General features: G+C 41.8%; 1 protein-coding gene across 6 annotated transcripts in view; it reads left to right on the plus strand.

The window, feature by feature from the left end:
- sbf1 (SET binding factor 1) overlaps nt 1-18,111 on the plus strand; it is a 62,697-nt gene extending 44,586 nt beyond the window's left edge. For 4 of the 6 annotated variants that reach the window (XM_023349862.1, XM_023349864.1, XM_023349866.1 and 1 more), the window contains 25 exons: nt 111-179; nt 399-548; nt 670-938; nt 1,291-1,463; nt 1,546-1,619; nt 5,380-5,572; nt 5,655-5,782; nt 5,876-6,051; nt 8,378-8,514; nt 8,629-8,836; nt 9,223-9,419; nt 10,107-10,244; nt 10,324-10,419; nt 10,588-10,662; nt 11,122-11,294; nt 12,122-12,298; nt 12,375-12,476; nt 12,569-12,754; nt 13,391-13,517; nt 13,597-13,727; nt 13,899-14,243; nt 14,374-14,579; nt 15,175-15,262; nt 15,355-15,486; nt 15,685-18,111. In XM_023349862.1, coding sequence (XP_023205630.1) covers nt 111-179; nt 399-548; nt 670-938; nt 1,291-1,463; nt 1,546-1,619; nt 5,380-5,572; nt 5,655-5,782; nt 5,876-6,051; nt 8,378-8,514; nt 8,629-8,836; nt 9,223-9,419; nt 10,107-10,244; nt 10,324-10,419; nt 10,588-10,662; nt 11,122-11,294; nt 12,122-12,298; nt 12,375-12,476; nt 12,569-12,754; nt 13,391-13,517; nt 13,597-13,727; nt 13,899-14,243; nt 14,374-14,579; nt 15,175-15,262; nt 15,355-15,486; nt 15,685-15,783 — 3,849 coding nt within the window. In that variant the 3' untranslated portion in view covers nt 15,784-18,111. The remainder of the gene's footprint in view (nt 1-110; nt 180-398; nt 549-669; nt 939-1,290; nt 1,464-1,545; nt 1,620-5,379; nt 5,573-5,654; nt 5,783-5,875; nt 6,052-8,377; nt 8,515-8,628; nt 8,837-9,222; nt 9,420-10,106; nt 10,245-10,323; nt 10,420-10,587; nt 10,663-11,121; nt 11,295-12,121; nt 12,299-12,374; nt 12,477-12,568; nt 12,755-13,390; nt 13,518-13,596; nt 13,728-13,898; nt 14,244-14,373; nt 14,580-15,174; nt 15,263-15,354; nt 15,487-15,684) is intronic. The other 2 variants (XM_023349863.1, XM_023349865.1) reach the window with 2 other exon arrangements.
- Nucleotides 18,112-19,639: the final 1,528 nt, after the last annotated feature.

The following is a 19,639-nucleotide window of genomic DNA, read 5'->3' on the forward strand; positions in this document are numbered from 1 at the left end:
TGATGCTCATGTAAAACCAACTAGGTTTTGAAATGTCTGTCATAAAATCTTAGTGAACTTTTGTATTCATTGTAAACAACAAATTAAAAGTTATTTATCTTTCAATGCAGGACTGTTCACATATGGATGAACATGGTATTGCAGCCACTCTGCTTCCTCTTGTCACTGCCTTCTGCAGAGTAAGTTTCAAACTAGTATTAAGAAAGTCACTTCATTATATGTATTCAAGTCTTAAATCCATAAAGCTCTAAGAAAACAGTGAGATACTGTAGGTTTTCCTTTCTTCACTCAGTGGGAGGAACTTTAGATGAGAGCCACTCAGAATGTGAACTCTATATCGTTTAATCTGGATTAAAGTTTCTTGGCTTGTTCTCAAGAGTCTGTTTTTTACTGGACAGAAACTGGGTGCAGGCATCACTCAGTTTGCCTACAGCTGTGTACAAGAACACATGGTGTGGACTACCATGCAGTTTTGGGAGGCCATGTTCTACAGTGACGTTCAGAACCACATCAAAGCTCTGTACATGGAGACAGATGATGGAAACCAGGTGAGCAACTCAGTGAGCACCTACTTTCCACTCTCCATATGACTGAGAGCATTTAGCAATGGTCAAATTTGGCTTCTGGTTACCAGCTCATCTGTTTCTCTCATATTTGTTGATCCATCAGCAGGACCAACAGGACGGGTCAGGCAACATAAGGGAAATCAGCGCCTTGGAGCTCGCAGCTGAGCAAAACCGTCTGTGGCCAACCCTCAGCAAAGAGATGCAGATGGAGCGCGTGCAGAAGGAGGAGAGCACTGTGTTCAGCCAGGCCATCCATTACGCCAACAGGATGAGCTACCTCCTGCTGCCACTGGACACCAGCAAGAACCGGCTGCTGAGGAGTTCTGGCCTCGGAGACGTGGAGAGCGTCAGCAACAGCTATGTCACCAACAGGTAACCAGAGGGAGGCACATCCTCATCTCAACCACCAGGGGTCAGAGTAATGATGCGATCCACTCTTCAAGACTTGGTGGTTTGTAGGTTAGAATGTAACACAGGGGTGGGTAACGCCAGGCCGCGAGGGCTGGTCTCCTGCAACTTTTAGATGTATCTCTACTTCCACACACCTGAGTCAAATAATGAGGTCTCTGGAGAACTTGACTGCACTTAGGAGGTGATTCAGCTATTGGATTCAAGAGTGTTGGATCAGGGAGACATAAGAGTTGCAGGACACCGGCTCTCGAGGACCAGGATCGCCCACCCCTGATGTAACAGAAGTTTAAATCGGGTTCATGTTATCTTGCAGTATTGCAGGCAGCATGGCAGAGAGCTACGACACAGAGAGTGGCTTTGAAGACGCAGAGAGCTCGGACGTGGCCAATTCAGTGGTGCGCTTTATCAATCGCTTTGTAGATAAAGTGTGTAATGAGAGCGGTGTGACGAACGAGCACCTGAAGGCGCTCCACACTATGATACCAGGTATGGTCCTTCACTCACTGATCTCTGATCGAGCAGTTTACAAGCATTGTATGGAGCTTCATTGGTATAAATGTGCCTGCAGATATTGTTCAGATGCACATCGAGACACTGGACGCAGTCCACAGGGAGAGTAAGAGACTGCCTCCGATCCAAAAGGTAACCAATTCCTGTTTTTACCTTCCACTGGAAAAAGGTCATGCAGAGCCCCATCCAGCCCCGCCCACTCCCCTCTCCACCAATCCCTTCAGCTCAGGCTCACAGTGTCATGGCAGGTACGTCTGTCCATCCAGACAGAACGGCGTGATTCTCAGCATGCCGCAGTGGTCCTTGCTGGGTGATGGTTCCCTCCCACCCTGCTGTTTGATCTCTGTAGAGGCCGGAGAAGCTCAGTCTGGCTGTTGTAGCTTCTCCAGGACCTCCAGAGCTGAGTGCCTTCACGCTGAAGGGTGCATGCATGCAGTGTGCTGGAGACGGATTCGGGCTATGCCAAGCTTCATCTGACTGTTTTCATCATTCCTGTAGATATGTTATAGGAAGATGGCATCCTGTGAGCATTGTCTCGCCTTAGTTTTCAGAGTAAATCAGTCAGTAGCACCTCCAGCCGTACAATGCCCTGAATGTCTTAGACGAGTGTCTGCTCCAGCAAAACTGATTGAAATGAATGAATTACCTCAGCAAGTCATCAAGTTCTGAAGTGACCTGGTAATGGTCCACTGGTTTGACTGGAGTTATGTTACAACCACAGACTTTAATAGAAAGTTATTTTGAGTGATAGACAAACACTAAGAAGTGCATGCAGTGGGAATTTTTTATGGTTTTCAAAATCTTTTGCAATTATAAATTTAAAAGTGTGCTCACTAGAAACTAGAGGCTTAGTTTGTACTCATTGTTCTTTGCAAAATAGCTCAGTAACAGTCGTCGTTAATGGATTCAGAGCAGGACTTCGAAGAGTCCATTCTAATATAGAAAGAGGCTTTGATCTTATCTAGTAACTCTGTGCCTTTAGTGCCACTGTCCTGCAGCTTTTGGACGTTTTCCTGCACCTGAACCAAAACACTGAATTACCACCTCGGTACATCAGCAAATTTTGCAAATGCAAAATTAACCCATTCATTTGATTCTGTGGATTCTAATCATGCATCACTCTCTTTTGCACTTCCAACATTTCAACAGATTGTTAGCTACTCTGTCAGAGAAAACAAGACATTGGATTTGTTTTATTCAAATGTCAAGGATTCATACTTTTCCAAAGCAAGACCTCATCTGGACAAAGCTGATCAGAATCTCGTTTTTCTCTGCTCAGCATATAAACCCCTCGTTCATAGGCATCCTGTAAAGAAAGGCTAGAAGATGGTCACAGGAAGCTGACTACAGAATGAAATGCCCTGTGCCAGCCACATTAACAGGACTGCCATGACTGAATGTGTTACTGTTTTATTTGCAAAACAAATTGAATTGTTAGATGAATGATGAAGTGGTTAAAAGGACAAAGCCAGCTTCATACTTTTCACGGTCTGCCTTTGGAATACCTCACTAGTCTCATAATCAGCCCTGAGGTCAAAATGAAGCTGCTGACGAAATACCAGACGATTGTCAAATATAACAAACATAATGCTGGTCTTTGGTTTATATAGTTTTTGTGTATTAAATCTCATTTACAAGGATTTCTCCAGATGATATCTGGTTGGTGTTCATTCTTCAGTCAGAATTTAACTTTTAACATTACCCAGATAGCAAGCAATGGTAATTCAATGTTGAATTATGGTCAAAAAGGTTGATTTTTGGTTATAGTCAACGACTGACGGTGGATCAACCATCAAACAATCATCCAATTCTAGTCAAGAAATCAATGTTGAAGAGATGTCACTGAGTCAATGCTGCTTTGTGGTTGAATTGTAATGATTCAAATGCCGATATCTGGTCAACGTTAAATTAATGTAGTGACGTTTTAAACTAAGCACTACATGACGCACTGTTAAGGACAGTGGGTTGTGATTCCTTTCTGTACATTTTATTACTTGTCTGTAAATATTATTACTGACTGTGCATAATGTGTTGACAAAAACATCTACAAGTCACCTCGATCAATGGAGCGGTCCACCCCGTCCAACTCGCCTTTTTACATGAGTGGTATGGTCCGACTACACGGCCCTTCGCTGCTGGCTTGTTTGCAACCTGCTTCTGAATTGAATTCTACTCTGAGCACTTTTGCAGTAAGTTTGGCGACATTACTTTTATCTTAACTGTGTTTATTGAAAAATAACTGCATTGTTTTGTGCCTATGCTGCAGCTTGATAAGTAAAGGTGTGATTATATACAGTACAGACCAAAAGTTTGGACACACCTTTTAATTCAATGAGTTTCCTTTATTTTCATGACTATTGACATTGTAGATTCACACTCAAGGCATCAAAACTATGAATAACACATGTGGAAATATGCACTAAACAAAAAAGTGTAAAACAACTGAAAATACCCCTTATATTCTAGTTTCTTCAAAGTAGCAACCTTTTGCTGTGATTACTGCTTTGCACACACTCTGCATTTTCTTGATGAGCTTCAAGAGGTAGTCACCTGAAATGGTTTTCACTTCATAGGTGTGCCCTGTCAGGTTAATAAGTGGGATTTCTTGCCTTATAAATAGTCATGAAAATAAAGAAAACCCATTGAATTAGAAGGTGTGTCCAAAGTTTTGGTCTGTACTGTATGTCGACTAACTTTAAGATACATTTTCATGAATATTCATTGGCGTGTCCTTATTAATTTAGCTGTGAGTGTACAAGTGGAATTATACTGTTTCTGTGTGTGTTCTCAGATCCAGTACACTATTTAATATTTCAGTGTGTTTCAAAACTTTTTTATTATCTTTCTAACAGGCCCAAACTGGCACCTTCCTCACTCTTGTTTTGGTGTTTTTCAGCTGCTGCTCAGAAGTTTGGCCCAAAGCTGACTGACAAGGACTGCAGCAAAACTGTCAAGAAGTGGCTTTGTTATGTACCAGAGAGGGAGAAAGGCATCAAGGAACCAACGTGACGCCAACCAGTCAAACTTGGGTTACCCAACACATAATGTTTCCCTGGTTCATACAGTACAAGGCTTAACTTCATGAACGCTGTTCTTCCATGGACAATAGACTGTTGTTCAAAAACCAATCAAATATTTTTACAGATCTATGCCTGTTTTCTTAAATAAAATGTAATATTAATGCCATCTTGCCAATTTTAAGCTTGTGTACACACATTTTTGGAAATATGTTGATGTAAGACAATTTTGAATGACATATTGTCTGTCAATAACATTGTGTATTTAACACCAGTGAAGAAACTTTTAATAGTATGTGATGATGTAGACCTATCAGACCAAAAAATGTACATGAATCAATATTGATTCCTTAACTTTGATTCAATGTAAAATAAACTAAAATGTGCATGTAGATTGTTGAAACAACATTGATATAGTGTCGGTTATTAATGTTGATTCAACATGAAAGTCACTGACTACTTTCAGTATCATTTCAGTGTCATTCTTCAACATGGATTCAATGTCTCTCCCTAACTATATTTCAACGTTGATTCACTCATATTTTGCTCTCTGGGTAATCAGTGCAGGTCGCATGATTTCAAAGCATGAGAGTGATGTTTGGAGTGTGTGAAGGCCTAAAGTAATGGCACAGTTTAAAGTTACTACTCACATTCAAACATTCAGACTTGTCAGCAGTTTAACTTTTAAGCACAAACACAAAGTGATATTTTCTGTTAGTTTTTCTAAATTATTTTCACAAACCTGAAAAGGTGCTAAATAAAGAACTGATCTACTGAAAAAAAACTAAATGCAAGCCTGCTTTACTTCTCTTCACTTTCTTGTTTTTCCACTTCAAATGATTTATGGCTCCTTTTTTTTTTGTTTTCATCTGCAGCCCAAGTTGCTAAGGCCAACGCTGCTGCCTGGTGAGGAGCTGGTGATGGATGGCATGCGGGTCCACCTCATCCCTGATGGCCGCGACGAGGCCACAGGGCAGATGGGAGGGCCACCTCTTCTTCCTGCAGAGGGCGCCATCTTTCTTACAACCTACCGGCTTATCTTTAAGGGCACACCAAGTGATGCATTAGGTGAGGAAGAAAAGATCATCTGAGACTTGCTGGATTTTTTTTCATTATTCTAAGCCAGATTAACTGCTGTCTTTTCCTTCAGTGGGTGAACAGATAGTGACTCGCTCCTTCCCCATCGCCTCTCTGACCAAGGAGAAGAGGATCTCTGTCACTCTAACCATGGACCAATTTGTCCAGGAGGGCCTTCAGCTCCGATCCTGCACCTTCCAGGTACTTACCTCTCACAATCAGCGACCCTCTGGTAGACCTTCGCCTGTAACCCACAGGTGATCAGATGTCCTTCTCTTTCTGTCTTACCTGCAGCTAATGAAAATTGCTTTTGATGAAGAGGTGGCATCAGACCTGGCTGAGAGTTTCAGGAAGCACTTACACAAGCTGCGCTTTCCTCAGCATGTCCAGGGCACCTTTGCTTTCACAGTTGGTCAAAGTGGCAAGCTGGTGTTGGAGCCCAAAACCAAGGATAAGAACCAGTCATTAAAGTAAGAGGCAAAAAGACTTTTATTCAGATAAATCAAATAGCTCAGTTTTCACTCCTTTAGCTTGACTTTATCCATTGGCCCAAGCACACCAAGTCTCACTAACTGGTGAGGAGTGTTGTAATAGTTTGTTTTGATTTTTTTGTAACTTGACATTTCATTATTTCATCAAGTACTCAGAACTCTGAAAGCAGACGAGCCATTAGAATTGGTTGTTTGTTGGGCCATATACAGGAGGGATTTACTTTGAGGCTAGTTTATGACAAAGTGTCAGTGTTCTGACTGGCCTCATGAATCATTTATGTGCCTTGATAAAATGATGCTGTGAACATAGGAAGGTTAAACTGGATACTTGTGAATCATGGTTTTCTGTTTATGCATTAGTGTCACATAGATAAAGCACTGAGAACATAAGATGATTTAGAAAACTGGTTAATTCTAAAGATCAACTCAGTGGAGATTTATATTTAATTTATTGCTGATTAGCAATAAATTTTATGTAGATATCCTCCAACCAAACCTCCAGATTACAACATATAAATGTTGCAAAATGGCTGCTATTGCTATGTCCTTAATTTTAGGTGATCAGTTGATGCTTACATGTAAAGCCAATTTTATCCACCGATCTTACGTACCGCTGCAAAAATCTGAAAAAAGGTCTCATTTTAAAATGTGAACAATTTTAAGGAAGGTATTGTACGGTGGCCGACTACGGTGGCCGACAGGTGCAAATGCGCAGCAAAAGAGAAAACATGCAAACAAAAAAGAAGACACCCCCGAATGAAATGCAGCAAACAAAAAGAGAGACGCAAACACCCCCGAATGAAATGCAGCAAATAAAAAGAGAGACGCAAACACCCCCGAATGAAATGCAGCAAATAAAAAGAGAGACGCAAACACCCCCGAAAGAAATGCAGCAAACAAAAAGTGTTGAAAACGGAAGTGCTCCAGACCACTAGGGGGAGTCAAAGAAAATAGTATTCATTTCTATGGGACCAGATGCAAGATTCAGAGAAAGAAATTTGAAAGAAAGTAAAGGTATCTCTCTGAATCTTGCATCTGGAAAGTGTGATTATTGTGAGAAGTCTGAAACAATAGAGCATGTTATTTTAGAGTGTTGTAAGTATGAAGAAGAGAGAAGATGCATGCTGAGAGAGTGTGTAGGTATTAAAGAAAGGTTTAATTTAATAGAATTTTTGAGGAGAGATTTCGGGAGTAGACATATTCAAATAATTATTCGGTATCTTAAAAAAACAAAGCTATTTCATAGGATATGAGTAGAGCAAGTTGGGTGTGAATGTGTAAAGAATATCAAAGAGGGGTATATAAAGTTATAAGCAAGTTGGATAATATAAGCAGGTGTGTATGTGTGGGGGTATGTTTAATCAGGAGTTAATGGAGGGAAAAGGTAGAAAGTGAAAGTTTATAGACCATCTCGAACCACACTCCATACTGGTAAGTGGCGGTAATGCTACTGTAAGTTTGTTGCCAACCGCCAATAAATACCAAGAAGAAGAAGAAGAAGAAGAATCTTGCATCTGGTCCCATAGAAATGAATGCTATTTTCTTTGACTCCCCCTAGTGGTCTGGAGCACTTCCGTTTTCAACACTTTTTGTTTGCTGCATTTCATTCGGGGGTGTTTGCGTCTCTCTTTTTATTTGCTGCATTTCATTCGGGGGTGTTTGCGTCTCTCTTTTTATTTGCTGCATTTCATTCGGGGGTGTTTGCGTCTCTCTTTTTATTTGCTGCATTTCATTCGGGGGTGTTTGCGTCTCTCTTTTTGTTTGCTGCATTTCATTCGGGGGTGTCTTCTTTTTTGTTTGCATGTTTTCTCTTTTGCTGCGCATTTGCACCTGTCGGCCACCGTAGTATTGTGATCCAAAGACTCCCCCTGCTTTGTGAGTCACTTGCAAAGCAGCGGGAGTTTCTGAACCATTATGGTTTCTTAATGTAATTTCAGCATGAGTTATTTTGAAAATAAAAAAATATATAACATATCCCTCAGTTTTTTTCTATCTGAGTGGCAGTGTGGCTACTGAACCTGGATACCAAATAAAAGTTAGAATAAGTCTTTGGGTTTAGGCAGCAATATGAGTTTTAGTGGAGAATCATAATAATAAGAAAAAATCAGAAACGCACAAAAAACGCAACCATAATAAATGAACAAAGTATTAATAAATCCGAATGTGTATCCATGTGACAATTTGTCAGATTTACTTTTAGATTTTCTCAATTTCAGATTTCAAAACCCCAAAAAGAACCAGCTGTAAGCTACTCAGAGTGATCCACATTGATACAAATCTTTGAGTATGTCCTTATCCTCTTCAGGACGCTTTCCAAAAACTTGGTGAAGAATGCAAAGAGAACCATTAGTCGTCAGTATGTGGGCAGGAAGAAGGAGGTTCCGGCCACCTGGGAGAACAGGAGCAACTTCCAGTCGGAGCTGGATGAAGATGAAATCTCAGGTATTACAAGGAAAAAGGCCGATCAGTTTTTTAAGTCTTTGTTTTTCATCATTTAACAAATGAAATGAAATGAATCATGGGCCTAAAGTTTAAATCAACCAATTTTCTCCACAGTCTCAGAGGAAGTGGATCAGAGTGCCCTGACTCTGTCCTCTACCATCCGCTCTTCAGACAGACAGACTATGAGCAACGTTGTGGAGCGCGCCTGTTGCCGTGACTACCAGCGCCTAGGTCTGGGCACGCTGAGCAACAGCCTGACACGATCTAAGAATGAGCCGTTCAGGATTTCTACAGCTAATCGCATGTACACAGTCTGCAGGAGGTACAGCAGCAGTAGTCGGTGTACAAATGTAGAAGGCCTTTCAAAAGTGTTTATACCCCTTGAACATTTCCACGGCATATATATTGGTGAATTTTGTGGCGATTTTAAGTGAAAACAAGGTAATGAAGTAATGTGAATTAAAGGAAATGACAAATAGTTTTCAAAATTTTTCTCAAACCCCAGGTTTTGAAAACTGAATCCTTTTTTGTCTATTTTACGTTGATGCATCGTGTTGGTCTATGACATGAAATCCCAATAAAATCCATCAAAGCTATTGTTTGTACCTTGACAAAATTCGACAAATTTTCAGGGGTATGAATCCTTTTGCAAAGTGTGTAGAAAAGACAGACAGACAAATAAAAATGGCTCGACCTCTTGTGCTCCAGCTACCCCGGCCTGCTGATCATCCCTCAGAACATTCCGGACTCCACCATTCATAGGATCTGCCGCTGCTACAGACAGAATCGCTTCCCTGTTGTGTGCTGGAGACACTCACGAACCAAGGCCGTCCTGCTGCGCTCTGCAGGCCTTCATGCCAAGGGAGTCGTCAGCTTCTTCAAGTCTCCCAATGCGCCGACTGCAGGTACAACATTATGTCAGGCTGACTGTCTGGACACATTCCTGGTTTTCATTAAAATATGTCTTAGTAAACGTCTTTTCTAGATATTTTGAAGTCGTTTTGCTTCTAAACCCACAAGGTTCTGAGAACTGAGTAAATCTTCTGAAAGGTTTTCAACAAAAAGAGAGAAGTCCAGCTGCCTTCTGTTGCAGCTCTGTCATGACTGCAACTTATTGTGTAGCTCTTATTGGTGATCTTTGTGCACACCATGTTCATGTTTATATTTTATTCATGTTTAGACTTTATACTAAGAGACAGTTGGGCTTCAAAGAAGTCACATATCACTTATTCTCCGAGCTGCATGCTGAATTAGTGAGGTGTTTATTTAATCAGATATAAAACATCCACTTTGTCAACTGTGCACAGGTACAGTCCTATGAATAAATATTTACACCATTTCAAGTTTATTCTGGCTGCGTTTTGATGACACGTTTGGCAGATTTTTTTCACTAAGGAAAAAAAGGTTAAGTAAATGATCATTACAAAACTTTATTTCATATTTAGTCAGGTTATCTTTTATCTGATAATAAAATGTTGGTGAAGTGTAGCAAACGATAAAGGGACAAGCACCTTTTAACTCCTCAGTTATTGGTGAAACGTAGAGCTCAGCTCAAGCCTAACATTTTGGTTTTTGTTTTTCATCTTACCTAGTGCCGTCTCAAGCAGACTCCACCAGCCTGGAGCAGGAGAAATACCTCCAAGCCATCATCAGCTCCATGCCCTCCTACAGTGAGAGTACCGGCAGGAACACCCTGAGTGGCTTCACATCCACACACATGAACACCTCTGGTCAGTGCACACACTCTAAAAGCACATGTTGCTGTTAGAGGACCCTTGTCTGCAGGCTGACAGCTTTTGCCATCCACAGAGTCATCTGATAAGCTCAGGCAGCCGAAGATTGGAGACCTGATGAAGCAGGTTCTGGGCAACAAGGAAGACGTCCCTGGAACCTTCAGCAGAGGAGGTGAGCTGCTAGTCTGTCCTCATAGTGAAATTAGAACTGATCAGAGTTGATGGTGTGTCAGTGAACACACTCCTTTTACATCATGTGTGGAATCAGTGCAAACCAGTGAACCATCCTCCGTTGTGTAACGCTGTTGGTTAATGAGCCGTCTCTGTCATTTGACCTCAGCACTTGGTCAAAAGGCGAAAGTCATCTCCCTCTCTCAGCCCAAAGTCTCTGGCAAAGCTAGGAACTCTCCTAGAGGTACAGTAGGCCACGCCCCCTCACTCTTCCTGCACTCCTCTCTAACCAATCAGATGTCTAACAGTAGCTTCAGTGTGGTGTTCTTCTGGGAAAAGCGGTGTCTCTGCAGACTAAGGGGTTTGTTGTTACTGCTTGTGTGTGTTGTGCATGCTGCTGCCGCTGCAGCTGGACTCTGACGTCCTGTTTGTTTCTGTTTGATTCTCCCCTCCGCTGATTAATCATCATGATGTAGCAAAGTGAGCTGGGCAGTTTTTACTCATCACTGCCTTGCTTCAGAGCTTGGCTGGTAGTAGCTGAATGTGACAGCAATCAGATGCTGACACATTCAAGGATCATTCCAGCTCTTTCAGCAAAACAGAATGATCCTTTAGAATGGTCTTCAACATGATGTGTTGATTAAAGGTTCACATCACGATGTCTAGGAAGACTTGACTTTGTGTGTATGTGTGTCCCCTGCAGGTAAATGGGGCAGCATCCGGGGCAGTGGCCGTCTAAGTGCCTACAACCCAGACATTGGGACACGTTTGGCTGGGAAGGAATCTCCACAGCCCAACGGAGGGCCAAACGATCCATTATTCCTGCGCCAACAGAAAGCCTACCTCTACATCATTGGGGACAAGGCCCAACTCAAGGTGAGAAGAAACATACTAAAGAATGTCACTGGTTATACTGTATGATCACAATAACAGGTTTACACAAAAGAACTAGAAAATAGAACAGGTTAGTCTTCAGTTAGCTGCTCTTTTAGACAAAATATTTGTCTAAAATTGATTTAGACAAATTAAATTAATTGATATTGATTTGACAAAAATGTGGTTGTTAAGTCAATAATCTGTGGTGTTTAACTTGTACATGGATTACTTGTCAGAACAGTTGAACTTCTGTAAAAATATTTGGATGATCGGTGATACTACACTGATGATCTGTTCTCTCACCCAACAGGGCTGATTTTTAGCAGTTATTGAATGTCTGCTCTGATTATGGGTTGACATATGATCTGCAGTAAAAGGCTAAGAAAACTTCATTATAAACTGCATTATAAAGTAATGAAATTCTAAACATTTCATTGCTTTATTTATAAAGCCAATTCCCATTAAAGATTTAACATATTAACCACTCTTTAAAGTTAACTAATTACATAACCAAAAGCTTTTTGAATTTCTAAATGAGCTAAATAAGTTGATTCACATGAGAGCTACTTTATTAAGTGACCAAGGCATTTGAAAAAGATTTCCTTTCTGAGTATAAAACTTCAGGGTCATAAAAACATTCATGTGAATGACAGCTGTGTGGAATGCAGGCTGTTGCTCTAGATACTTTGGGAAAATCTGTTCTTTTGATAAAAGGTATCATATGGTCTGTTTTGGCACTCTGTCAAACTCATATGTGATGTTTGGTGGAAAAAAAATAAGTTGGTATTCATTAAATGTAAGTGAAGAGAATGATATGTTGTCATCAGGGAGGAAAGCAGGACTCGTTCCAGCAGTGGGAGGTGATCCCCATCGAGGTGTGTGATGTGCGGCAGGTGAAGAACAGTTTCAAGAAGCTGATGAAAGCCTGCGTGCCGAGCTCCCAAACCACAGAGCCAAACATGAGCTTCCTGCGCCTCCTAGAGGACTCGGAGTGGATGACTCTGGTCAGTATTTATTGGTTTTACAGCTTTCCTTAAGTGTAGATGACAGGACTCTGACCTGAGTTGCCCGTGTTTCCAGTTGCACAGAGTGCTGCAGGTGTCTGTTTTGGTGGTGGAGCTACTGGACACCGGCTCCTCGGTCATGGTCAGCCTGGAGGATGGCTGGGATGTTACAACACAGGTTGGACCACGACAAAGATATGCAGCCCAACCTAAAATCTGCTTTTATTTGTTACTTTTTTTTATCAAGGAGTTCAAACTGTGTTTTTGTAGGTGGTGTCCCTGGTGCAGCTGCTGTCTGACCCATACTATAGAACTTTTGATGGTTTCCGACTGTTGGTAGAGAAGGAGTGGCTGTCGTTTGGCCACAGGTTCAGCCACAGGGGTGCGCAGACGCTGGGCAGCCAGAGCAGTGGTTTCACCCCCGTCTTTCTGCAGTTCCTCGACTGTGTACACCAGGTGGGTCAACATCTCTATCCAGGTCAGACTTTGCAGTGTTCCATCTCAGGCTACTCAGGGTTAGCAAGAAGCAAACACCTCAACTTGATGGATGAGGACCTCGGCATTTTGTACTCATTGAGCTGATCGTGAGCTCCTGTGTTTACACAAGTGTCGAAGAAAAACCAAGGTGTTGCATTGGTTCAATAAAGACCAGACCTCCACCCAGGATGAAATGCTTTGGTGTGCTGAAACAAATGTTTGCAAACCTTAATGAACTCAAAGTTCTGAAAATAGTCTTACATCTTTAGACTTGACACTGTATTTGTCCTGTCTGAGACCACTCCTGGCTTACCTCTGACCTGGACTCAAAAAGATAAAACCCTCTGTGCAGAAATGTCAGCAGTCTTCAAGTTCCCTTCCTCTTTCTCTACATATGGTGTACATATGGCCATCTGTGTGTTTGTGGAGTTGAACCACAGAAAAAGAAGGCTTAAGAGCTTCCTGTTCTTAAGCCTGTAGTCACACATTTATAGAGCAAAACATTGAGTTTAACCAAGATGAAAATGTGTGTTTGAATGAGCTAAACAGCATAAAAACTGCTTCTTTGTTTAAAGAACTGTGTTGTCATCCTAAAAACCCTTCTGCATCCTTCAGATCCACCTTCAGTTCCCCATGGAGTTTGAGTTCAGCCAGTACTACCTGAAGTTCCTGGCCTACCATTATATGTCCAACCGCTTCCGCACCTTCCTGCTGGACTCGGACTATGACCGCATCGAGCTCGGTGAGCCACAGCTGCAGTAGATCTGCTCATGTTTCTCTGACTGTGCGGTTGTGTGACGCTGATCATTGTATGGATGTAGGAGTGTTGTACGAGGAGAAAAGCGACAGGAGAAATCCTCAGGTGTGCAAGTCTGTGTGGGACTACATCGACAGACTCAACAAGAAAGCCCCCGTCTTCTACAACTACATGTACTCTCCAGAGGATGAGGAGGTGAGGGCAGCTTCCGTCTATCTTGTAGTGACAGTTGCACTTGTTACTGAGGTTGAATGAAACCTAGACTCAGAATATTAATGGAATGTGACTCAGGAACATTTCGGGATTGTTTCAGGACGCAGAGTTCTTAAATCATTAAGACGAGGCTGATGTGGAAATGTGTTGCAGGTCCTGCGGCCATACACTTTCATTTCCAACCTGAAGGTGTGGGACTTCTACTTGGAGGAAACTCTGTCTGATGGACCCCCATACGACTGGGAGCTGAGGAGCCGGCAGGAGAGCCTGGCAGAGGAGACAGCAGAGAAAGCTGACACCGGCGCTCCAAAGTCTCAGCGGCACATCGTGTGGCCGTGTTACGACAACCTAAGCAAAGTGATGCCCGACGCCATCACCAAACTGCTGCAAGATCTGCAGAACCTGGAGGCTGAGCTCGGCCAGACATCGGAGAAGTGGAAGGACACGTGGGACAAAATCAAGACCACACAGAGGACTGAGACCAAACTGGAAAGCAAAGTGAGATAAGAGTTTCATTTCCCACCCACATACTCATAATGTTACCTAGTAACAGTTTCTATGCACAACATTTTGAGCAGTAGATCTGATTTTAAATGTGATTCTGAATATTTTCTCTCTCTCTTAACAGCCGTCATTCTCCAGTTCTCTGTTGATGTCCTCCAACCTAAGCCACCAGCGGCGATCCCAGGGTGTCTGCCTGCAGGACAGCAGAGTTGGATCTTCCATCAAGCTGGGTCTGGACTGTGAAGCTAGTGCCACGTCCACACCTGTCGCGGGTCGGCCGAGTACCAGCACACTCTACAGCCAGTTCCAGAGCACGGAGAGCGAGAACAGGTCTGTTCCCCGGAGGGCGGCCGTCTGTGAGGGGAAGCTCAGATGCTCCATCATTACCATCCATGTTTACTTCCACAAACTCTGAGCATGCTCACTGCATGTGACATTGTTGCAGTTCACACAGAAAATCACACACAAGTCACAAATATTTGGAAATGTGAACTACTGCCAAAAAGTCAGAAGTGAGCATTAAGGCCTGCAGTGTGAACATAGAGACAGAATGTCCTCCTGAAACAAACAACAAAACCTGCAATATGCATCTAAATTTGAATGTCATGAAAAAGCTCATTAATTTCAGTAATTCATTTTAAAAAGTAAAATGCTGTTATGGTAGGTTAGAAAAGAGTATTAAGAAGCTGACTTTTCAGTGTTTTGTTAGCTGTGAACCACAATCCTCAAAATGAACAGAAATAAATATGACATAAATAATATGATGTTTACACCATGAAAAATATTTTTTAGAGTTTCAATTCCATGTTAATTTATTGAGCTTCACCTGTGAACAGATCAAATGATTTTTCAAATGAGTTTTAACTGCTGATCATCCCATACCTCAACAGAACTGCTCTCATTTTTAACCCTTCTTCCCCATCAGGAGTTTTGAAGGCATTTTGTACAAAAGAGGAGCATTGCTGAAACCTTGGAAACCTAGGTGGTTTGTGCTGGATAAGACGAAACATGAGGTGAAATTTATCACACAGCCCCACCGACCCAAACTAAAGAATACCGTTCTGATTGTGACCTCCTCCTGTCTCCAACATGGCTCTTTTTCCAGCTGCGATATTACGACAGCAGGCAGGACAAAGACTGTAAAGGTGTGATTGAGCTGTCGGACGTGGAATCGGTCACAGTGGGAACACCTACCATGGGAGCACCGAAAAACGTTGAGGAGAAAGCCTTCTTTGATGTGAGTCTGCAAACATTTCTCTCCTTCAAATACAGAAACACTCATTATGGTGCAGAAACAAAATAGATCAACACAAGACAGGAAAATACTTTCCAGTTTCCACTGTGTAAGAGTGCAGAGGATGTGAATATTTTCATAAGGCAAAAAGTATTCTGTGTATTTCAGTGGTTCTAACTGTCCTCTCTCTCCCACTCTCAGCTGAAAACTTCCAAGCGCATGTATAACTTGTGTGCTCAGGAGAGTTCAAATGCCCAGCTGTGGATGGACAGTATCCAGAGCTCCCTGTCAGACGCCTAGAGGGTTGGAGCCCGTGCTACCAGGAAACACTGGGGGGCGCTGCTGTGCCTGCAGGAGCCTCTGCTGGTTAACCTCAGCAGAACAAAGAGGGAAAGGGGCCTTTCACCACTGTTCACTAGTGTTGAACTAATAATCTGATGTCACATGTTACAGTGTTTCTATTATAAAAAAGAAAAAGTCCCAGAAAAGCCAACTCCCCAAGTGTCTGATCAACAGGTGTCTCTGGGAGGTATCCTGCAGCTTGGACCAGCATCACCATCCTTCCAGACCCTCCTCCTGTAAACCAACACCTGCTCCTTCTGTCCAAACCCCACTCACACTTTAAGGAGGAATGACGGAGGAGCTGGAGGCAGCCAAGCTGCACAATGAACTCATTAGACTGCCCAAACTAGAATCTCAAGGACTAACTGCTGGGTTGATGGACCAAACCTGCCCTGAGGAGCGTCCAGTCCTCATAAAGCTCTGCTCTCACTGCCTCACGCAGCCCGCTGACGCTCTGTTTTGGCGAGCATGTTGCTATAGAGACAGTAGAGCAGGAGAGCTCTGTAACGGTTCATGAAGGATTTGTTTTTCTTTTGGAGTTTTTTCTTTTTCTTTTTTTTTAGGAATCAGAAGTTTGTATCAGAATGAGAAAACTTTGCCTGTGGCCACCTGTTCTCCACAGGAGGAGACATCTTGTGAAAGCCATGATCCAGTTGTGAAGACCAAACCAGAAGAGCCATCTGGAGATTCAGAATCCATACGTGTTTACAAAGTAGACAACGGTTTCTTTACTCAGCTCCACTCAGCTCACGGCCCCGTGCTTCTATCCAACCACTGTTACCATGGAGATTTTTAAGGGATGTTGAAGGAAAAAGCAGGGATTTCTATTATGTCTTCAGAACAATCTACAGGAGGTCAGGGAGATGGGACATGGAGGGATACTGTGATATTATGGGATGTGTCAGAGATAGATTTAGGGATGGACACAAATTGTTGGAAACAAGTTGTAAAAGGAAAATTATGTCATTTTATAATTTGTTTTTTTTACCACAGTAGAATTGTTTCCTTGCACTTCGGACCCAGTCTGACTTACACTTCCCATTCCTTCCCATCAGACCGACAGTTATTCTCTGTGCTTCTCTTACTGTGTTAAAACACAAAACTGAACAATCAGAACTCCACTAAGCGTTTGAGCTGGGATGGAAATAGATGGCATAATTTTCCTTTAACAAAGTGAAAGTGAACCAGTGTTCCTTTGCTCCCAAGGCTTCCATCATGTTGGACGTGACCGTGCCAGAGCCAGTCCACAGCAGGCAATTCTGTTTCCTTTGGAAAGACGGCCCCTTCTCCACCCACAGCCAGCCACCAACCCACACGCTCCGGCCCACATTTGTTCAACACAACTCCCTACATTGTATCATACACTTCTACTGCTGTCTGAACATAAAATTACAAACTGTAGTTTATTTGTGTCTAACAACTCATTTGTATATACTACTCCAGATTTGTATGTAACATTTATGGTAGTAATTTATTTAACATGTCTCCTCAGTAAAGAAAAGCACCACTTTCTTTTGAAATTAGGAATTCAATGTGCCATTTATTTCTGTATTAATGTGACTAATACTTTTTTTAATGTGCAAGTAAATTTTATTGCTTTTTTGTTTACACAGTCATTATTACTTTATACAAATTGTTCATCAAGAGTGGAAGTGGTGTGTCAGTAGGAGTCTCTGGGTTTGGTTAGATTATACGGTCACCCACTCACAGGGTCATCGTCATGGAGAACGTAAAAAAAATGTCAGACATCAAATCCTTCCTAGTGCTAGGTTCTGTTCTGCTGACCTGTGGCATCAACCTTGACCTGAGAAACATCTAGCTCTTGTTTCAGGTATTAAATTTTCTGACAGAATCAGTAGCTACTTCACTGCACTAAAACAATGTTTGTTCTAATCAGAGAAGTAGAAAGTCCTCTCTAAAGTTTCGGATCCGTCGATTGGGTTCAGCTTTGTAGCTTCCTGCTGATCCAAACTGAAACAGTCCAGCAGATGTTGACTCAGTTTCAGGTGAGATCACTTTGCTCTTTGTTGCAGCTGGTGCAAAATGACAGCAGAACAGAACCCAATACTCTGTGTATTACCCTGTTGTAGAGCCATATTAGCTTCAGTCAGTCCCAAGTCAATTTGCCTCTAGTTTACTCCTCAGACAGCTCAACTAACCACAGTCTGACAGAATCCTTTATTTATATGGTTCATTTTTTTGTTTAGAAATGACCTTCTGAGCCGGGATGTCAATCATGTCAGTCTAGTTTTTAGAATCCAAATAAATACTGTGGGTTTAAAGGTTCATGTGTCATCATCAATTTTAACCATTCTTCTTTTCTGCAGGTGTTCATTATTGTTTTTTCACAAGTCATCCAGGAATAATTTTTTCTAAATTCTGGAATACTTGGCCTAAAGTTATCAAAGTAATATTTGGATATAATATACAGGGTGAACCATAAGTTTCTATACATAGAAAAAATAAACATTTTATATTGGACAACCGCTTTTATTTTTGTGGGACTCTTTGTAATCGCTGCATGTCTTGGACCACTTTGTGGTTGATCTGCAACATTTCCAGTTTTCTGAAACTTGCAAACAGGTTTTGCCACAGTGTCGTGTGTGATGCTCATTCCATGTTTTCTGTTAAAGTTTCGTAAAACCATGCGACTGCTTCCCGATCCAGCCATCAGTGTAATTTAAATTCTTTGCTCTTTTGTCAAACTCATCTTCTTGGGTATCTGAAATAAAAAATAATACATTTTACATTCTCCTATGTATGGAAACTTATGGCCCATCCTGTACACTAAAAAAAGAAAGAAATTGAGACTTATTGACATCAAAATTATTTCAGTCATTCAAATTAATTTCCCAAGTTGGCACATAACTGCATAGTAGTGCTGCAGAGACGTAGACACCCAGCTGTTTCCCTCGATTGCACAGGCTCACTTGTACGATGACTAGGAATCAAAACAATGATTGTTTAAATCTCCAGTAAATTAGCCAGCATATCTGGAGAAGAGCTTTACATTACAACCCTGCATAGTCTAAAAGGAAAGGCCATTATTCACAAGAAGTACACCAATGAGACAACATTCTAAGGATGTCGACAAGCAACCTTTGGTGATAGATGGAACCACCAAAGCTGAATAACACTACCAGACCAAGTGTTGGGTATAGCAACAGTAGATAAATGAACCTTTAAAATGTTCCAAATAAATGGCTGGTTAAAACTATCTCAAAATATAGAAGACCTGCCTGCTTGTTCTAAATTACCAGTGTAATGTAAAACTGCTTATCTACTACAGCAGTGGAGAGCAAGTAATGTATATTGACAGTCAAAACCAAGTTGGTGCATGGTGCAACACCTGATGGTGCCACTTGGTGTTCAACAGTTTTCATCTAAAACGTTTTGTGTTTTCACATTGCAAGAACTATGCAGTTCATTGACTGTTGTATTTTGCTGAACAGGATAAAGAGTGCTTTCTCATAAGAACAGTATCTTGGGGACCTTTTCTGTCATTTTCACATGCTTTGTGCCATCTCCTCAGACTTTCCTGCCATAGTGCGTCTAGGTATATCTGCCAGTGCTACCAGAGTGATTACTGGTAACGTATGTCGCATACAACGGCCCCATCCCAGTACTCGCACTACGCCCTTCTATGATGTGTGTACTCAGTCAAAATGCACATAAGGATTTGAGTGTGCAGGTTAGTATGCCTCGGAGTCATTATGGTGACATCCAAAATGACTGGACTATTGCTGTTTTGGCATTTCTACTGCTGACAATGGCAGTACAACTCCAACACTATAAATGTACACTATAAGTATTT

Source organism: Xiphophorus maculatus, chromosome 17 (assembly GCF_002775205.1).
Source record: "Xiphophorus maculatus strain JP 163 A chromosome 17, X_maculatus-5.0-male, whole genome shotgun sequence".
Taxonomy (NCBI): Eukaryota; Metazoa; Chordata; class Actinopteri; order Cyprinodontiformes; family Poeciliidae; genus Xiphophorus; species Xiphophorus maculatus.